Here is a 14280-nt window from a genome sequence, read left to right as displayed (position 1 = left end):
TATACAAAGGTGAAATGTTTCCAATTGCTCATAATTCAAATGTTCTCATTTTAATGCCTCACCATAATAATTTTTCCCTCTTAAAAGCCATTTGCCATTCGGTCCACCAACTATTTCTCTAACGCGCCCAATATTACCATCTCGTATCATCTGGTGCAACTCCTCACGAAGCTCCTGTAAGAGTAAAGAATAAACATAAAGCAAGTTTTTATTCAAGACATAAAAACTTTTTTAGTTTTAGTTTATTAAGTATTTTTTTTAGGGTATGCACATGAACCTGGGCCCCGATCGTGTTATACGATCCGTAATCGAATTAAATTTTTTAAATCACATTAGCACTGAAATGATGATTGGGATTGAGGTAATGAAAAGTGAAATAATGAATACAAGTAGTTATTAGATTCATAATGTACTATAATTTTTACGAATAGCTTGATAGGTTCATATCTATCGTTTGGGTGAGATTGCTTTTCGATACGTGATGGTATAACATTATAGAGGCCCTCGTTATAAGATTATCTGCTTCTGTCCTTACATTTTTTTTTAAGATTTACACTTACACTTCAAGTCTATGTTCGTTCAAATTAATATTGGGTATTGGATTTAGAGTGGGAGCTCCACAACCACTCTTATTCCCACTCTCATTATCATTATCACTCCCACTCTAACTCCAACACCTACACCCTCTCCCACGGAAGTAGAAGTGGAAAAGAGAGTGGTAGTAGGAGAGCGCAAAACGGGGTGAAAAATGGAAAAGGGGAAGGGGCAGGATTGTTGAGATAACTGCAAACATGTGTTCTCTGGACAACTCAGTCACATTTGTCTATGATATAATGAGGAAAACATATAAAAAATATTCAAATAATCTGAAATTAATGCTGTATACGGAACCAGCAGTCGATTTCACAACTTGAAGACCAAGGATCTGTTGCATCACTTCGGGAAAGCATCACGAAAACTAAATGCACGTGATAATACTTAATTACCATTCGTTTTCTCTTGCCCTTCCTTTGAATAAGGGCTAGAGGTGTAACTGAAGGCCAAGGACCTGAAATTTATTTTGGAACCTTTGATGTATTTGTGAAGGATATGTGCTCCGTCGTATAGTCTCATGAAATCAAATGCCGGTGGTACTTTTTAGGCCCATTACATATATACTCACTTCATCAACTACTTCTATATTATCCTCAGTGCAGTCAAGGAAGCATGTTATTCTATAGAAATTTGTATCACCCGCCATTAGACTATTCCCTAGTAGAAAAGTTACTAGAGACGCACTTCTCTTACTTTTCACCTGGAATTTATGATCCGCACAAATCAGAATCTCTTTATCGCGACAAGAAGAAGAAGTATCTAAGTACATACACACGGATTTTAATAGATCAAAGTCAAATGTTTATCAATCCCAAATAGCATTTACTTACTTCCAGTGTGCGCAAATTCTGCAGGAAGTTAGCAAGCTCTTCATGTCCGCGCTCTTTAGCAATATCCACAATACTCATACCATTGTCGTCTGTTATATCTACTATATGATCGTAGCCGTTTGCGGAGAGTATCTCAAATGGTTTAACATCACCTACAATATAATAAATCAAAAACATCTGCTTCTACTCTCTCTTTCTCACTTTGCTATCACCCTCTTACCAATTGCAGCCAACGATAACACATAACGATCGATATCTTTTGCATTTGATGGTTGATTTGCTTGTAGCGAAACATCACGTGCCGTTCGATATAACTCATCACGATATGTTATATCGATATTCGATTCTTCGATTAATTGCATTAGAGCTCCGCGTCGATGTGAACGTGCGCAAGCAAAATGTAGCATACTTTGGCCGTGTTCATCACGATCATCAAGATTTGCGAATACTTCCTCTTCATCATCATCGGCATTTGATATATGATCCTCATCTATGCGATCTTCAGTAATATTCGAGTTATTAGAACTTGGTTGTAGTCTATCGGTGCGACGTAACATTGCTGAGCCTGTTGAAATGGTAGCGGTGGAGTTTGTCTTACTGCTTTTAGTAGCCTCCACAGGATTACGTTCATGCAGGTAAGTTTGTAGATAATTAGCGAGGAATGCAACTGGATCCTCGGGACGTTTGTTGGCGATTTCGGTAAGTGCTTTAATAAGTGGATCAGCCAAGTCTATATGAAATGAAAATGGAAAAGATAATTGGTGATGGGAGTAGATACATCAATTCACTTACTATTTGCCAAATATTTTCCTTGCTCTGTTTTGAAAATGGGATTCATTTGACTACTAACATTTTCAACTTGACCTGAAAATATATCAATATTGGTTAGTTTAGGAGATTTGCGTTTAAGGATTATAGCTCGTTTTGATAATTTTTAGGCAAATATTCTAAAAATAATATTCACAACCGAACAGTTTTTATGTGAGTTGATGTTAAAATGAGGTGGCCAGGGAACTTAAAAAAATAGCTTGGTTTGCGAAATTTGGCAATAAGAATTTTCTGAGAATTAATTGTAAAATTTTTTTGTCCTTGAATTTAACTGCGATTTATCGGTCTTTTTTGTCGTGTATTGCCGTTTCCTCTAATTTTCGTACGTTCTCGCCCACAAGTGCGCATTCGCATTAAAGTTCAGTTTCCTCTCGAACTCATCTTATAATTTCTTTGAAATTTTGGATTTAGTCTTCAACTTGTCCTACGTTTTCTTATTCCTTTCTTCCACTTTCTTACTTATTTACTTAATTTTTAAACTTTTTTTAAACGCAGTGACAACTATCGCCGATTGGAAAAAAATTACACCAAGCCATCTGCTTCGCGATAACTGACGCCAACTGAAAGTTCTAAAGGAGATAAAGTCTTCATCTCCTACTAAGTGGATGTCTCTTCTTCCTCTTCATCAAACTTCAGGTGTCGTTGGAAATACTTCCGTGGCCGGATTGTCTTCGAACATTCCCACATGACCTACTCAGTGAAGGCATTGTAACTTTATTTGTAACACTATCTTAATATTATCGTTAAGCTCATATTATATCAAAGACAGGATCATGAATCTTTCGAAAAAATTTTCTTTCGAACTGTCCAAGGGCCATCTTACCATTATTATTTTTTCTTTCGGACGTTGCTGCAGCTTAATGCCATCACAATGTTCAGAATTTCGCTGCTGAAGCTGGTTACCTGTTCAACAAAGTCCTTGCCAGTCTCGAATATATATCCGTCAACAGTGACGTGGCTGCCAAGACGAGAATGCGTCTGTCCCTGATCTTGTCCTTATTTACCGTAAAACCCATTTATTTTGCCTCTTAATCATGCTAGTTTCGCAGTCATATCTAATTCAGTCATAGCAGCATACAAATAAATCCGAGATGTCAAGGGCTGCACAAAATTGGATCAAAATATTGTGGATATATATTCTTTTCTAGTGAGTCTTCTCCAGGAGCTGGCTTATCTTGAAGATGTGATCAGCTGTATATTTACCAGGTCTGAAGCCGCACTGTTAGGGTGATTGGTTTTGGCTTCAGCATTTCATCAGCGATTAGGATTAAGGCTTCGGGTTTGTGGCTTGCAACAGGCAGCATGTGAAGCTCCTTTTCTAATTGGATCGCGACGAGGCGCTTGTTCATCGTAATGAGCGACAGCACTTGGCAACTAAGCATTTTTCACACAACTGAACCAACACCTTGACTACGAATTACGCTTTTCTTCATATGGTCAGGGTAGTAGACATCGCAGGGACCTATTGTCCTTCTGTCTTGCCACGCCCGTCGTGATGCTATAAGCCGGCGACGTCGGTATTTGACTTGACAAAGCAACTTGAAATAACCGGTCATCGTTACTTTTCCCAAAAAGAGGTTCGAACATTCCAAGAATATGCCCTTAAACAGTGGCCCGTTGAACTTTTTCCGTGGTCGTCTAACGAAAAGGGTTCTTTCCAATTGAGCACTGTTACTTATATTTGTCATTGGTATTTTTACGTTTAAGGTCTCAAGCCTAGCGCACAATCAAGCAACGGGATTTGTATTTTAGCCGCCTTTTACAATAGGCAGGCTTACCACGAGTATATTATACACCGTCAAACCCTCAGGTATTACATTGGTCTAACTGCAAATTTACATACATAGGGTTTTTTCCAAATCTAACATAATTTAGCTGAAGAAAAAATTACTTAAGGTTGAAAAAATGCATGTGTGCCAACTTTTGTAATTGACTGTGGATTTTATTAGATTTCTTTCAAATCAGAATAACAGACGATGCATCAGCTTTTAAATTTTTTTCGGCAAACAAAGCGATATGACTAAGTATTTTAACACATAAGGCAAATGCAAATATTCCAGAAGCATATTTTTGTTTAAATCTTATATTTAAAATTCTTGTGTCACTGTGTTTGTGGTTGTACTCCTTCGAAACGGCTTGACCGATTCTCATGAAATTTCGTGAGCATATTAAGTAGCTCTGAAAGTCGGCCAACTTCCACCTTTCATACCCTTACATGGTAGGATGGCTGCACCCCATATTTATTTTTAGACAAAATTTTTTGTTATAATTTTTTTATGGAGTCTAGGACTGGGACTTAGAAAAAGAGATGGAGAAGAATAAAAAAAGGAAGGAGAAGGAAGGAAGGAGAAAGATACTGAGAAAGAGATAGTGTAAGATAAAGATGCCGAGATGTGGATAGATGGAGCCGGGGAGGGGAAACAAGGGAGAACTAGAGAGAAAATAAATGTTTTCGTTTTCCAATTGAAATTTTTATCTAAGTCCGAGTTTACAAACGAATATTTTTCTTGCTCATTATCGGCAACTTCTCTTTTGGTCCATTAACTCCCGTCAACTCTATTCATGCAACTATCTGACATTCGATTTAAATAATTTCCTAGACAATATCTCTGTTTACTGAGCATTTCAAAATTAAACTTGGAATAGTAAGTTTTTCAAAAAAAAAGTGTTTTTCAAACCGCTTTGTAAACAATTAGTACATTAAATTATTTACATATTTTAAAATGTTTGCTTAGCGGGAAAGGCGTGGGTTCAAGCACAGGGCTGTAAAGTGTCGAAGATTTAATGTAGGTCTTACAACCTTAGACTAACAAAGTTGCTTCTATCATTAAAAAGAGAGAACTGTAGACTCATGACGGGTCTTCTGACTGGACACTGCCTTCTAGCGTTACATGCCTTTAAAATAGGCTTGGTCAGTGATAGCAGATGTAGGAAGTGCGGGTTGGAGGAGGAAACGATCGAGCACGTTCTGTGCTCGTGCCCTGCATTTGCCAGGCTAAGACTCCAACTATTAGGAGTGACACAGCTGTCAGATCTAGGAGCAGCAAGTGGCTTAAGTCCTACGAAGCTTCTAGTGTTTGCCAAGAGGACGGAGTTATTTTATAACATAGGTCCTGGGTTTTGATAGGGTTTTTCAGTTTGGTCGTTAAAACAAACTTCTAGGAACACTACGCACTCAATCAGTCGGGCCCTCATGGACCGGCCAGTTCAACCTAACCTAACATTTGCTTAGCTGGCTGCTCATATTCTCTCCAGATTTTAAAAATTAATATTAATTTTTAGTCCCATTTTCTGTAGACACATTTAAAAGAAAAGTTGGGTTTAAACACAAATGGGAACTCAGAGCACTTCAATTTATTAAGCGTAAGCAAAAACAAACTCTTCTTAGATTCTCTGGTCAATCACAACAGCTGTTCTCCCTTTCAGCAATTATTTGACAGGTGCGTATGGAGGCAATGGAGGAACAGACAGATTTTTCACCTTTATGAATTCACAATGCTTTAGAAAAAGACGCACATTATTCACCTTTTTTTTCGTTTTTTTACACTTGTAAAAATATACATAGGCACATGATGCAATAAAATCCGACAGGTGTAGTCAATATTACGAAATGGGAGTCCACTTGACGGTTGAAAAACCACTTGACAATACCCTCCCTCGTAACTTAAAATGGGCTGAAATGTGAATAAACGTACAGGAAAGAGCTGTACTTTCTTTTGTGAGAAATATTTTTTGCCTTTTTTTATACGAAACTTCCTTTTTCAATTTATATATTTGAAAAATGTAGTCGTGGTTGCGTACATGTCAATGTGCCAAATAAAAAAGAGGGATCCATGAATAAACAAATTTTAGATAAATATGTACTCAAGTTTAAGAAGTGTCATAATGTGATGCACATAGAACAAATTTTTTGTTAGACAAATTTATGGAAAAAATAAACACAATACTTGGTATAACTTTTATGTAAACAAAAAGTTGGGAAACCGGATTGCCTTCTGTTAGGATAGGATGAATTGACCGTTCTGTAAGGACTAAAACTAAATGTGCCTATAGCGTAACCATATTTATATTCCCCAAAGAACCATGATCTATATTATAAATTAACTACGCCCTGTTGGAAAATTGTTTTAACAATTTGCAGCCCTACATTAGTTTTCACACATTTCATGCTTAGTTGATCATGTGCAGCTTTTTTTCTCCTTTCCTAGATCATTCAACTTTTCATTACCAACTATGCTCATTTGACCGGAGTCCCATAATTATTGTAAGCTTCTCCATGTTCCAGTGCTTCTAAGTGCTTATTTTCAATCCAACACACTTCTATGTATTTTTTGTGCGAGTTTATCACCTCAATAATCGCCTGGCTGTCAACACAAAAGTTTACGGGACTGCAGTTTGTGTAGTTTTCTTCCAGTATCTCTATTGCTTTGACAACGGCTTCCACTCCTGCCTAAAAGACAACCTGCTTGTACAATCTTCGGTATAGCATAAACCATCCTATATAGCAGTATAATGCATAAATTTGTCTTTGAAATGGAAGGCTGTGAGTATTAAATCTATAAAGTAATTTAAAAAAATTAAAATACCCCTGGAGCGGGGAGGATAAAAGTTAGCTGACTCGCACCGCCCAAGGGAGATTTCAATGTATTTCCTCCGAATTGTCTACCAAGGCATATGGAGCACGTTAAAATAAAAATGGTTCGCCAAATAGTCGAATGTTTCATATACCACAGATTAACCTTATTTATTATGGGAGTATCATAGGAAATTTGATTTTCACAGTCAAATTAGCAGGCAGGGAGCTAAGCAAATAAAGTTAATTTGCAACTAAAGAAAACAATCGGACGTAAACACATTTAAATGAATAACTAGTGGTGTAATGAACACAAAAGCGCACATTCAAAAAAAGCAGCAATAAAAATGTACGAACCCGGATTTTTAGTTGGTGAGTGGCACAAAGTCCATAATATCTTAAAACGTTTATGGCGATGCGTTGAAATTAACAGGCGCGACATGCATTCCTTCTTCATGACTGGCTTGATAAAGTTTTTCTTTTTTCTTTTAACATTTTTATGTTCCTTTGAGTGGGTTTCTACAGCTACGACTGATGATAATAATAGGTTTTTTGCAGTTTATTACATATTTGGCGCTTTTTTTAGGTTACAAACAAAATTTACAAAGAATTAGCCGCTTAATTTCTATGAAGATTCTGATTCTCCTTTTACTTCACTAATCAACTAGACTATTCTTCTTACGTCGAAATATTTTCACAAGCATTAAAGCAATATGCTTCGAGTTGGTTAACGACATGTCCTTTTCCAGCGATATAATATTGGTAACGGCCGTGCAATAATCTTTAAATAGCACAAACTCACTAACACCCATACTTTGCATATTCACCAACTGTACACCCTGGCGTAGGATGTGATTCGTAATAAGATTGAGACCGCGCACTGAACACAAATGACGCAAATTATCCACTTCCTTTATGAGATTTGGCAGCTTAATAGTTATTGTAAACTTTAAACCCGTACCCAAATATGATGGGCGCGCTTGTAGATAACCCAAGAAGTAGCTCTCCTTAAAATGCAATTCACGCTCCAGAAAAGTTATAACACGACCGACACATGTATATGCTGCACCCATATTTGCGGCATTTACCCCATTCGAAGCTGAAATTACACGTAAATGTTCTTGACAGTTCAGCCATATTGCCATATTATGCGCTGAGTTCAAATAGACACCACGTCCATAAGGCCATAGGTTACCATTGAATGCCAACGACTCTGCCGCTTGTACTGAATCTTTTGTATTGGGTAATTGTATGAGTAGACCTAATTTACTAAGCGTTGCATGTATTTCGGAATTTTCTTCAAGTATTTCCGTTAGAGTGTAATAACTACCCGACTCCGTTTCACGGATGGCTTCAGCAAATCGATTGTTAAATATTTTGGCCATCATGATGCGTTCGGCTTGCTCTATTTGTCCAATGGTCAAGTTCAGTGGCAGCTCAAATGCATCCAAATTTCGTGAACATTCTACAGTGCAACGTTGTATTAAATTGGACTCATCATCAAATATGAAAGATGCTGTATTCAAACGCTTTCCATTATCCATGGGATAGAAAGCGATGCGTGGATGCGGTTTAAAATCTTCATTGATATCTAAGCAATGCATATCTTTGATGAGCGATACAAGAAACTCTTGAAAGACGACAAATACATCAAAGTCCGGCGCTATTATGCCACAGTTGATATCCTCCTCGAGACGGCGCAATCTGGAAGTTTTTCGAAACGCTGGCCAAATGACATCAAAGAGATTATGGTCGAGTCGCGTTTGTCGATATCGAATCTTCTCGAATATACTCCGTCTTAAAAATTTGCTTAAATAGCTAATAACCGATAATTGTTGTGGTGAGGCACTTAACGGTTTGCGATGAGCCAATGCAGATGCAGTTGTACCGCTAAGCGCTTTACTTGATTCCTCAATTAAGCTGACACAACGTTCGATTGTACGATTGATATCGATATCTTGGAAATGTCTGCGGGAGCTGTGTAGATCATCAGGTACTATGGGAATTCGATTTGTTTTTTATCATTGGTTTATGGGCGATGAGTTTGTGCAATTGGAAGGATAGTTGAATTGAAAAAAGGAAAAAGAGAGAGAGAGAAATTGTGTTTGGGAGAAAAAATAAAATTTGTGAGATGTTGTTTAAAAAATATTTTTATTACCGAAATATAGGTATGTAAACACACAAACAAGCAAATTTAAAGAACATTCAGACACAAATTCAGAAAATAAGGATCGAAAACATGAATGGCACTAAGATTGAGTCACAAACTGCAACACAGGTATGAAAACCGATTGTACTCCAGTAGTCAAAAAGAGTCTAATGAAGAATAGGCGTGGCTCGCAACGCAGTACTTGAAAAATTTTGTGACTTTATCTTATGTTTCGCTAAAATATGTTTATTGATATAAGGATGAAAATGGAGATAGCACAAGTTGTAGGAATTTAATTTAGAAGTTAAGATGAGCTTGAATTCTTCCAAGACTATGTTCATGTTGATCGTGGCCCAGTGTTAGCGAAGATTTTAAAATTCTACCGAAAAGAGAATTATGAGATTTATCTTTTCTGTCATCTAACATCAACGCACTCTTAGATTAAGCATGTTAGTCAGTCATCTTAACGAAATTTTGTACATAGGCTTGTTTCTAGTCAGAATTTATTAATAGCAAAAGCTACTTTCCTACAAATTTGCGGGAAAGGACCCACACGTTTTAAAGTACGATACTCATTCTTTATTATCAATATTTGACACCAATCATCAATAGTCCATAGGCATATACTTTCAGACATAGCTGAGCGATAAAGATTAGGATTACAAGACGATTCCAATCACAGTAATCGTAATTTCAGCTTCTTTTAAACTACGATTACACCAATCATAATCGAACGAAACGATTACAGTAATCGTAATTTTACTGCAGTCGTAATCACAATTTCAACGATAAAGAAAACTTAAAACTACGATTACTGTAAAAACGGTTTTATTTAGGTTGACTTGACAGGCTGCACGGCCGGCTGGCCAGCGCAAATTTTGTAATTAAAATTTAAGTAACTTTCCGATAAGCTGCAAGATTGAAACTTGGAATATAGTTAAGAAACCGATGGCAATGCAATAATAAGAAAAAAATCGCCGCTAAGTGGCGCAAGGATCAAGATATTCACAAAAATCGTATTTGTGGTCCGATTTGGCTCATATTCGGAAATCATATTTGACATACAGAAATTTCTATTGATAGTCATAAGCAAGACCAACTGAACCTTAATCAAGTCATGCTACGCCTCACATTTTCAGAAATTTCACGCGCCCAACGCTTTTATTTAATTGTCTGATCAACGCCCTAGATTGATGAGGAGTGTGATGACTAGTACCTAGGAGCTACCTAATTATTTTCTATCTTTTAGTATTATTACTACTTAATGTAAGTATTGTTTTCAATAAAACCGTTCAACTTAAAAAATTGTTTTTAATTATTTTATTTAAGATAACTTTTGTTGAACTTAGATATAATTCATTATTACTCCCTTCTAAAGTAGATTTAGTTGAGATAATTTCGTTTGCATAGCAGCTAGTAAGGAATTGTTACCAATTTGGTTTTTAAAAATTAGGATTCTGCAAACAAACGTAAGCAAATACTAGCAGCGTTACAATTTTTGCTCAAACAAATACGACAAAAAGAGGCCGCCATTGATGGTTTTATATTAGATACCCATATTTTACATTGGCCTTAAGCAAAACTAATTTTTCAAAATAAATGGTCACTGCATGGTCCTGCAATTTGAAAATCAGAACCAGTAGACAATTAGAGTAAACATTTATTGCCCTACTCACTAGGGCAAAGCAAAGGTCATTAGTGTGGCGCTGCCCATTTTTTCCCACTCCACTATCTGAGTTTAAATAAACTCATTGTTTTAATGATTTACAAATTTTCGATTTTAGTTTTCTACTATGTATAATGACAACAATTCGTGGATAACTATCGAGGGGCGGAATGATTTTTGCTCTGGATGAAAGAACTCAAACTTTTAAGTTGAGCTTAAAATATTTTGCGTAAGTTGATTTTACAGGAAGTGAAAAAGTGCTTGACATACATTATAGTTAAAGTGAAGTATACAGCTAGGGTTCTTATGGATAAATTTGATGAGGACTACTTTTGTAGAGCATTTCAACCTCTTAAGGAATGGTATGAATAAAATGATAAATAAATAAAACGATTTCGAGAATTTATTTTAGAATCTGACTGTTTCATTATGGCTTCATGTTTTTATCAACACAGTAGAAGTCTCACCATATGCGAGTGCAGCTCATGATTGAATTGAATTTAATCCGTAACGTACATCGACCAGAATGGATCACCTGGACCTTTTCTATAGAAATTTTCTCTCGGATACTTTCATACGACAGCGTCTATGAATCCGTATCTTACATCAAGATAGGTATGATTAGGGAATATTATTTTTTTTTTTCTAAGAAAGGACTTTATTTTAAAACTGCCTTTATATGTACTTAGTCGAAAGAACCACTTGTTGTATCATTAATACTGGAAAAATATGGGAAAAGTCTGCATTATGACCACGATCACTCCATTCACTGAATTTTTATTGAATGTTGCCGCCATTGAGAAATGGCCACTCAAAAAGTTTCATAATGAACGTAGTAATAGGACCAAGTAAAAGTGATTGTCGATTAGACTAGAACAACGGGGAATTTAAGTTTTTTACAAGAAATGCAATTTATGTATTTGTTCGTTCTACATAAAATGTTTGAACATGCTTATCTGCCAGTATTTCAGCATAAAGTATTCATTTTGAATTAGATGAAGTTGGTGAAAAAAGTAAGAAAGCTCTCTATGAATTTGAACTTATATTTTTCGTTTGTTTTTAATTTATTTTATTTTATTTTATTTTAAGGGGCGCTGTCAAGTTAAAATTATCTGCGAAGAGATTCTAGGCCGAAATTCTCTTCAAATTTGTGTCATGCCCCTTTTAGTTTTTCCTACAAACTGGCAGGACGGGACCTACGTATTTTACGCCGACTATAAACAGCACCTGCAAGGCCGGTTAGGAAAACCTATTTTTGTTTCTAATTGAAAAAACTTGTTTATAAATTTTTTGATGTTATTTTGTCCTGGGCTCCAGCGCAGGATCTAGGGTGTGGTAGGCGGAGCACGCTACCATCGCGGTTGTCTTTAGGTTAATGCACCAAAATAGATTAAGAACGTTCACATACATAAAACGAACCCTACCTATATTTTTATTTTTATTGGATATATGAATGTCTATAGCACCTATCGGATTTTGTTACCACTAAGTCGGTTTTGTTAAAATTTTTAGTAAAGATCCTTAAGACCCCGGAGAGTGATCCTCTGTTAGATAAGAAAAAAACAGTTTTATGATTCAGATAACTTTGAATTTGGTCCTTACGTTGTTTTTTTTTGGTGGGGATCAATTCATCTCAACACCAGTTTTTAAATCGCAATATTTCAGCGAACTTTTGAAACCGCCTTCACTGAGAACGACTTCATGAAAGTGGCAACAGGTCACATCCTCTCAAAAGACGTAGAGATCTATAAATAAATTGATTGCGGTACGTTATCAGCTGCCAATCACTCAAAGATCTTAGGTGTAATGCTCGACAGCACTTTTACCTTTAAGGCACATGCCTCCAACATTGTACCTACAGTACAAAGCTCCAAGAAAATATCCAATTCGCTTGCTGATATAACAAATAACAGATCAGGAATATGCGTCGCCGGTTTGCCCGACTTAAAAAACACGAAAGAGCTGAACTTAAAGGAGCATAATGAAATTTCGAACAGACAATTTTTGCTGAATTGTCATAAAGCAGGGCATACTAACAAACAACTGCTTTATCGAGCCCCACCTTCCAGAGGGATAAGGAAATATCTCCGTTAGCACTATGGTGAGATAGGGTACATACGAACTCGGCCGGTTGATACAAGTAAACATAAATTGGCCCTAAGCTTAATCTAGACTGTGCTGATAAATACCTTGCCTAGCTTGCGCCTGGTGAATGCTGTTATCAATATATCCAAAGCGGGGCATTAGATAGTATGTTAGTTGGTGTAGGTATATAATAAGTAGTGTGCCATCTGGTATAATGCTGGGGCAGAGGCTAACGAGTGTGTTAATTGATATGACCCTAATGCATATATACTGACTAGTATGGCATCTGATACGATTCTACGATTACCTAGTGGAAATTTTTTGTAAACTAGTATTCTTCCAGTGCTAAATGAGTTGTAGCGCGCTGAAATATGCTTCTTTTTTCACCAAACTATGGGAATGTGACTGTATGAAAAAGCAATATCAATTTTGAAAGTAAGTATGTATTTACATAGAAAAAAATATATAACAATTGCTGCAGGACCTTTGCAAGCGAAGCTTCGCATTTATGGGCGGTCTTTAGCCAAATTTTTTATTTCCTACGGGTACCAACACAATGTTATATGACATCACCTAAATGGTGATACATATGTTTACATATTTACATGTCCACATTGCATGGTTGGCGCCTCTAATTTTGCTCCTAACTTTAACTTAATCGATATGTGTTGAAACTTTCTGCTTTGTCCATTCTCCAATTTTAAATTATATATACGCTTACATAATTGATTAACTAGTTTTTCCTTAAACATTAAAAACATACCAAAAATATCATCAATATTATTTATTAAACTGTTGAAGAATTCACGGTCTGCGAAGGCGCGCGTCATTTTATTATACACATAAATTTATAAATTTCATAACAAAATAGTTTACTTTAACTTGATCCACTTTTCATGTAGCTACAGTAATTTACGCGGCACAAGAAACGCTTAGGGGCAATTATATTTATTATTGACCCAGAAAAGCCGCAGGAAAACGTGCGTTGACCACAACAGTAAATCAATGACTAACAATAGTTGAGGCACATGTAAAGTTCCCCACTACAAACACACGTGTGGCTATATATCTTCTATATACTATAAACTTATCAAAGAGTACAAGTGTACTGAGTTATATACATGCTCGGATGCCCTGCAAGAAATTTTAAATACACACTTACAGGAATATACATATATACTAGCAGACCTGGCAGTCGTTGTTCTGCCCTAAATTTGGCCTATCTGCATACATTTTAAAAAGCTTTTTCCATCTAACTCTGCCCTCGCCCCATTCACTTTTTCCTAAGCCTTTTATTCACTCCACCCTCCGTCTTTTTCGCTTCATCTATCTCCATCTTCGACTCATTCTATCTATCTCTCAGTCTATCTCTTTTGTTCAAGTCTCAGTCCCAGTCTGTCTCTGATCTACGTCTCGGAAAAAAGGATCGTAAATACTAATATAGGCAAATTTATATACCAAATTTCAGGCAAATCGAATAGGACATATGTAAATAGGTATGTGAGTATTATTAATTCATGTCTCTATTTCGGCTTCACATGCATATTTATCAGTT

The 14280-nt window shown here is 36.3% G+C and overlaps 1 protein-coding gene across 4 annotated transcripts in view; it reads right to left on the bottom strand.

Moving 5' to 3' along the window:
• The window catches only part of LOC137245613 (arginine kinase Lit v 2.0101-like), a 104201-nt gene that overhangs the window by 8394 nt on the left and 81527 nt on the right, over positions 1-14280 (bottom strand). The window contains exons 15-19 of one of the 4 annotated variants that reach the window (XM_067776561.1): positions 7508-8821; positions 2217-2282; positions 1645-2154; positions 1425-1576; positions 63-174 (exon numbers count right to left, since the gene is read on the bottom strand). In XM_067776561.1, coding sequence (XP_067632662.1) covers positions 63-174; positions 1425-1576; positions 1645-2154; positions 2217-2282; positions 7508-8821 — 2154 coding nt within the window. Of the gene's footprint in view, positions 1-62; positions 175-1424; positions 1577-1644; positions 2155-2216; positions 2289-7481; positions 8822-13488; positions 13657-14280 lie in introns of those variants that run through there. The other 3 variants (XM_067776565.1, XM_067776562.1, XM_067776564.1) reach the window with 3 other exon arrangements.

This window comes from Eurosta solidaginis, chromosome 3, assembly GCF_040869045.1.
Source record: "Eurosta solidaginis isolate ZX-2024a chromosome 3, ASM4086904v1, whole genome shotgun sequence".
NCBI classification, from domain to species: Eukaryota; Metazoa; Arthropoda; class Insecta; order Diptera; family Tephritidae; genus Eurosta; species Eurosta solidaginis.
The sequence above is the reverse complement of the archived record's forward strand: the minus strand, read 5'-3'. Positions and strand labels throughout refer to the sequence as shown.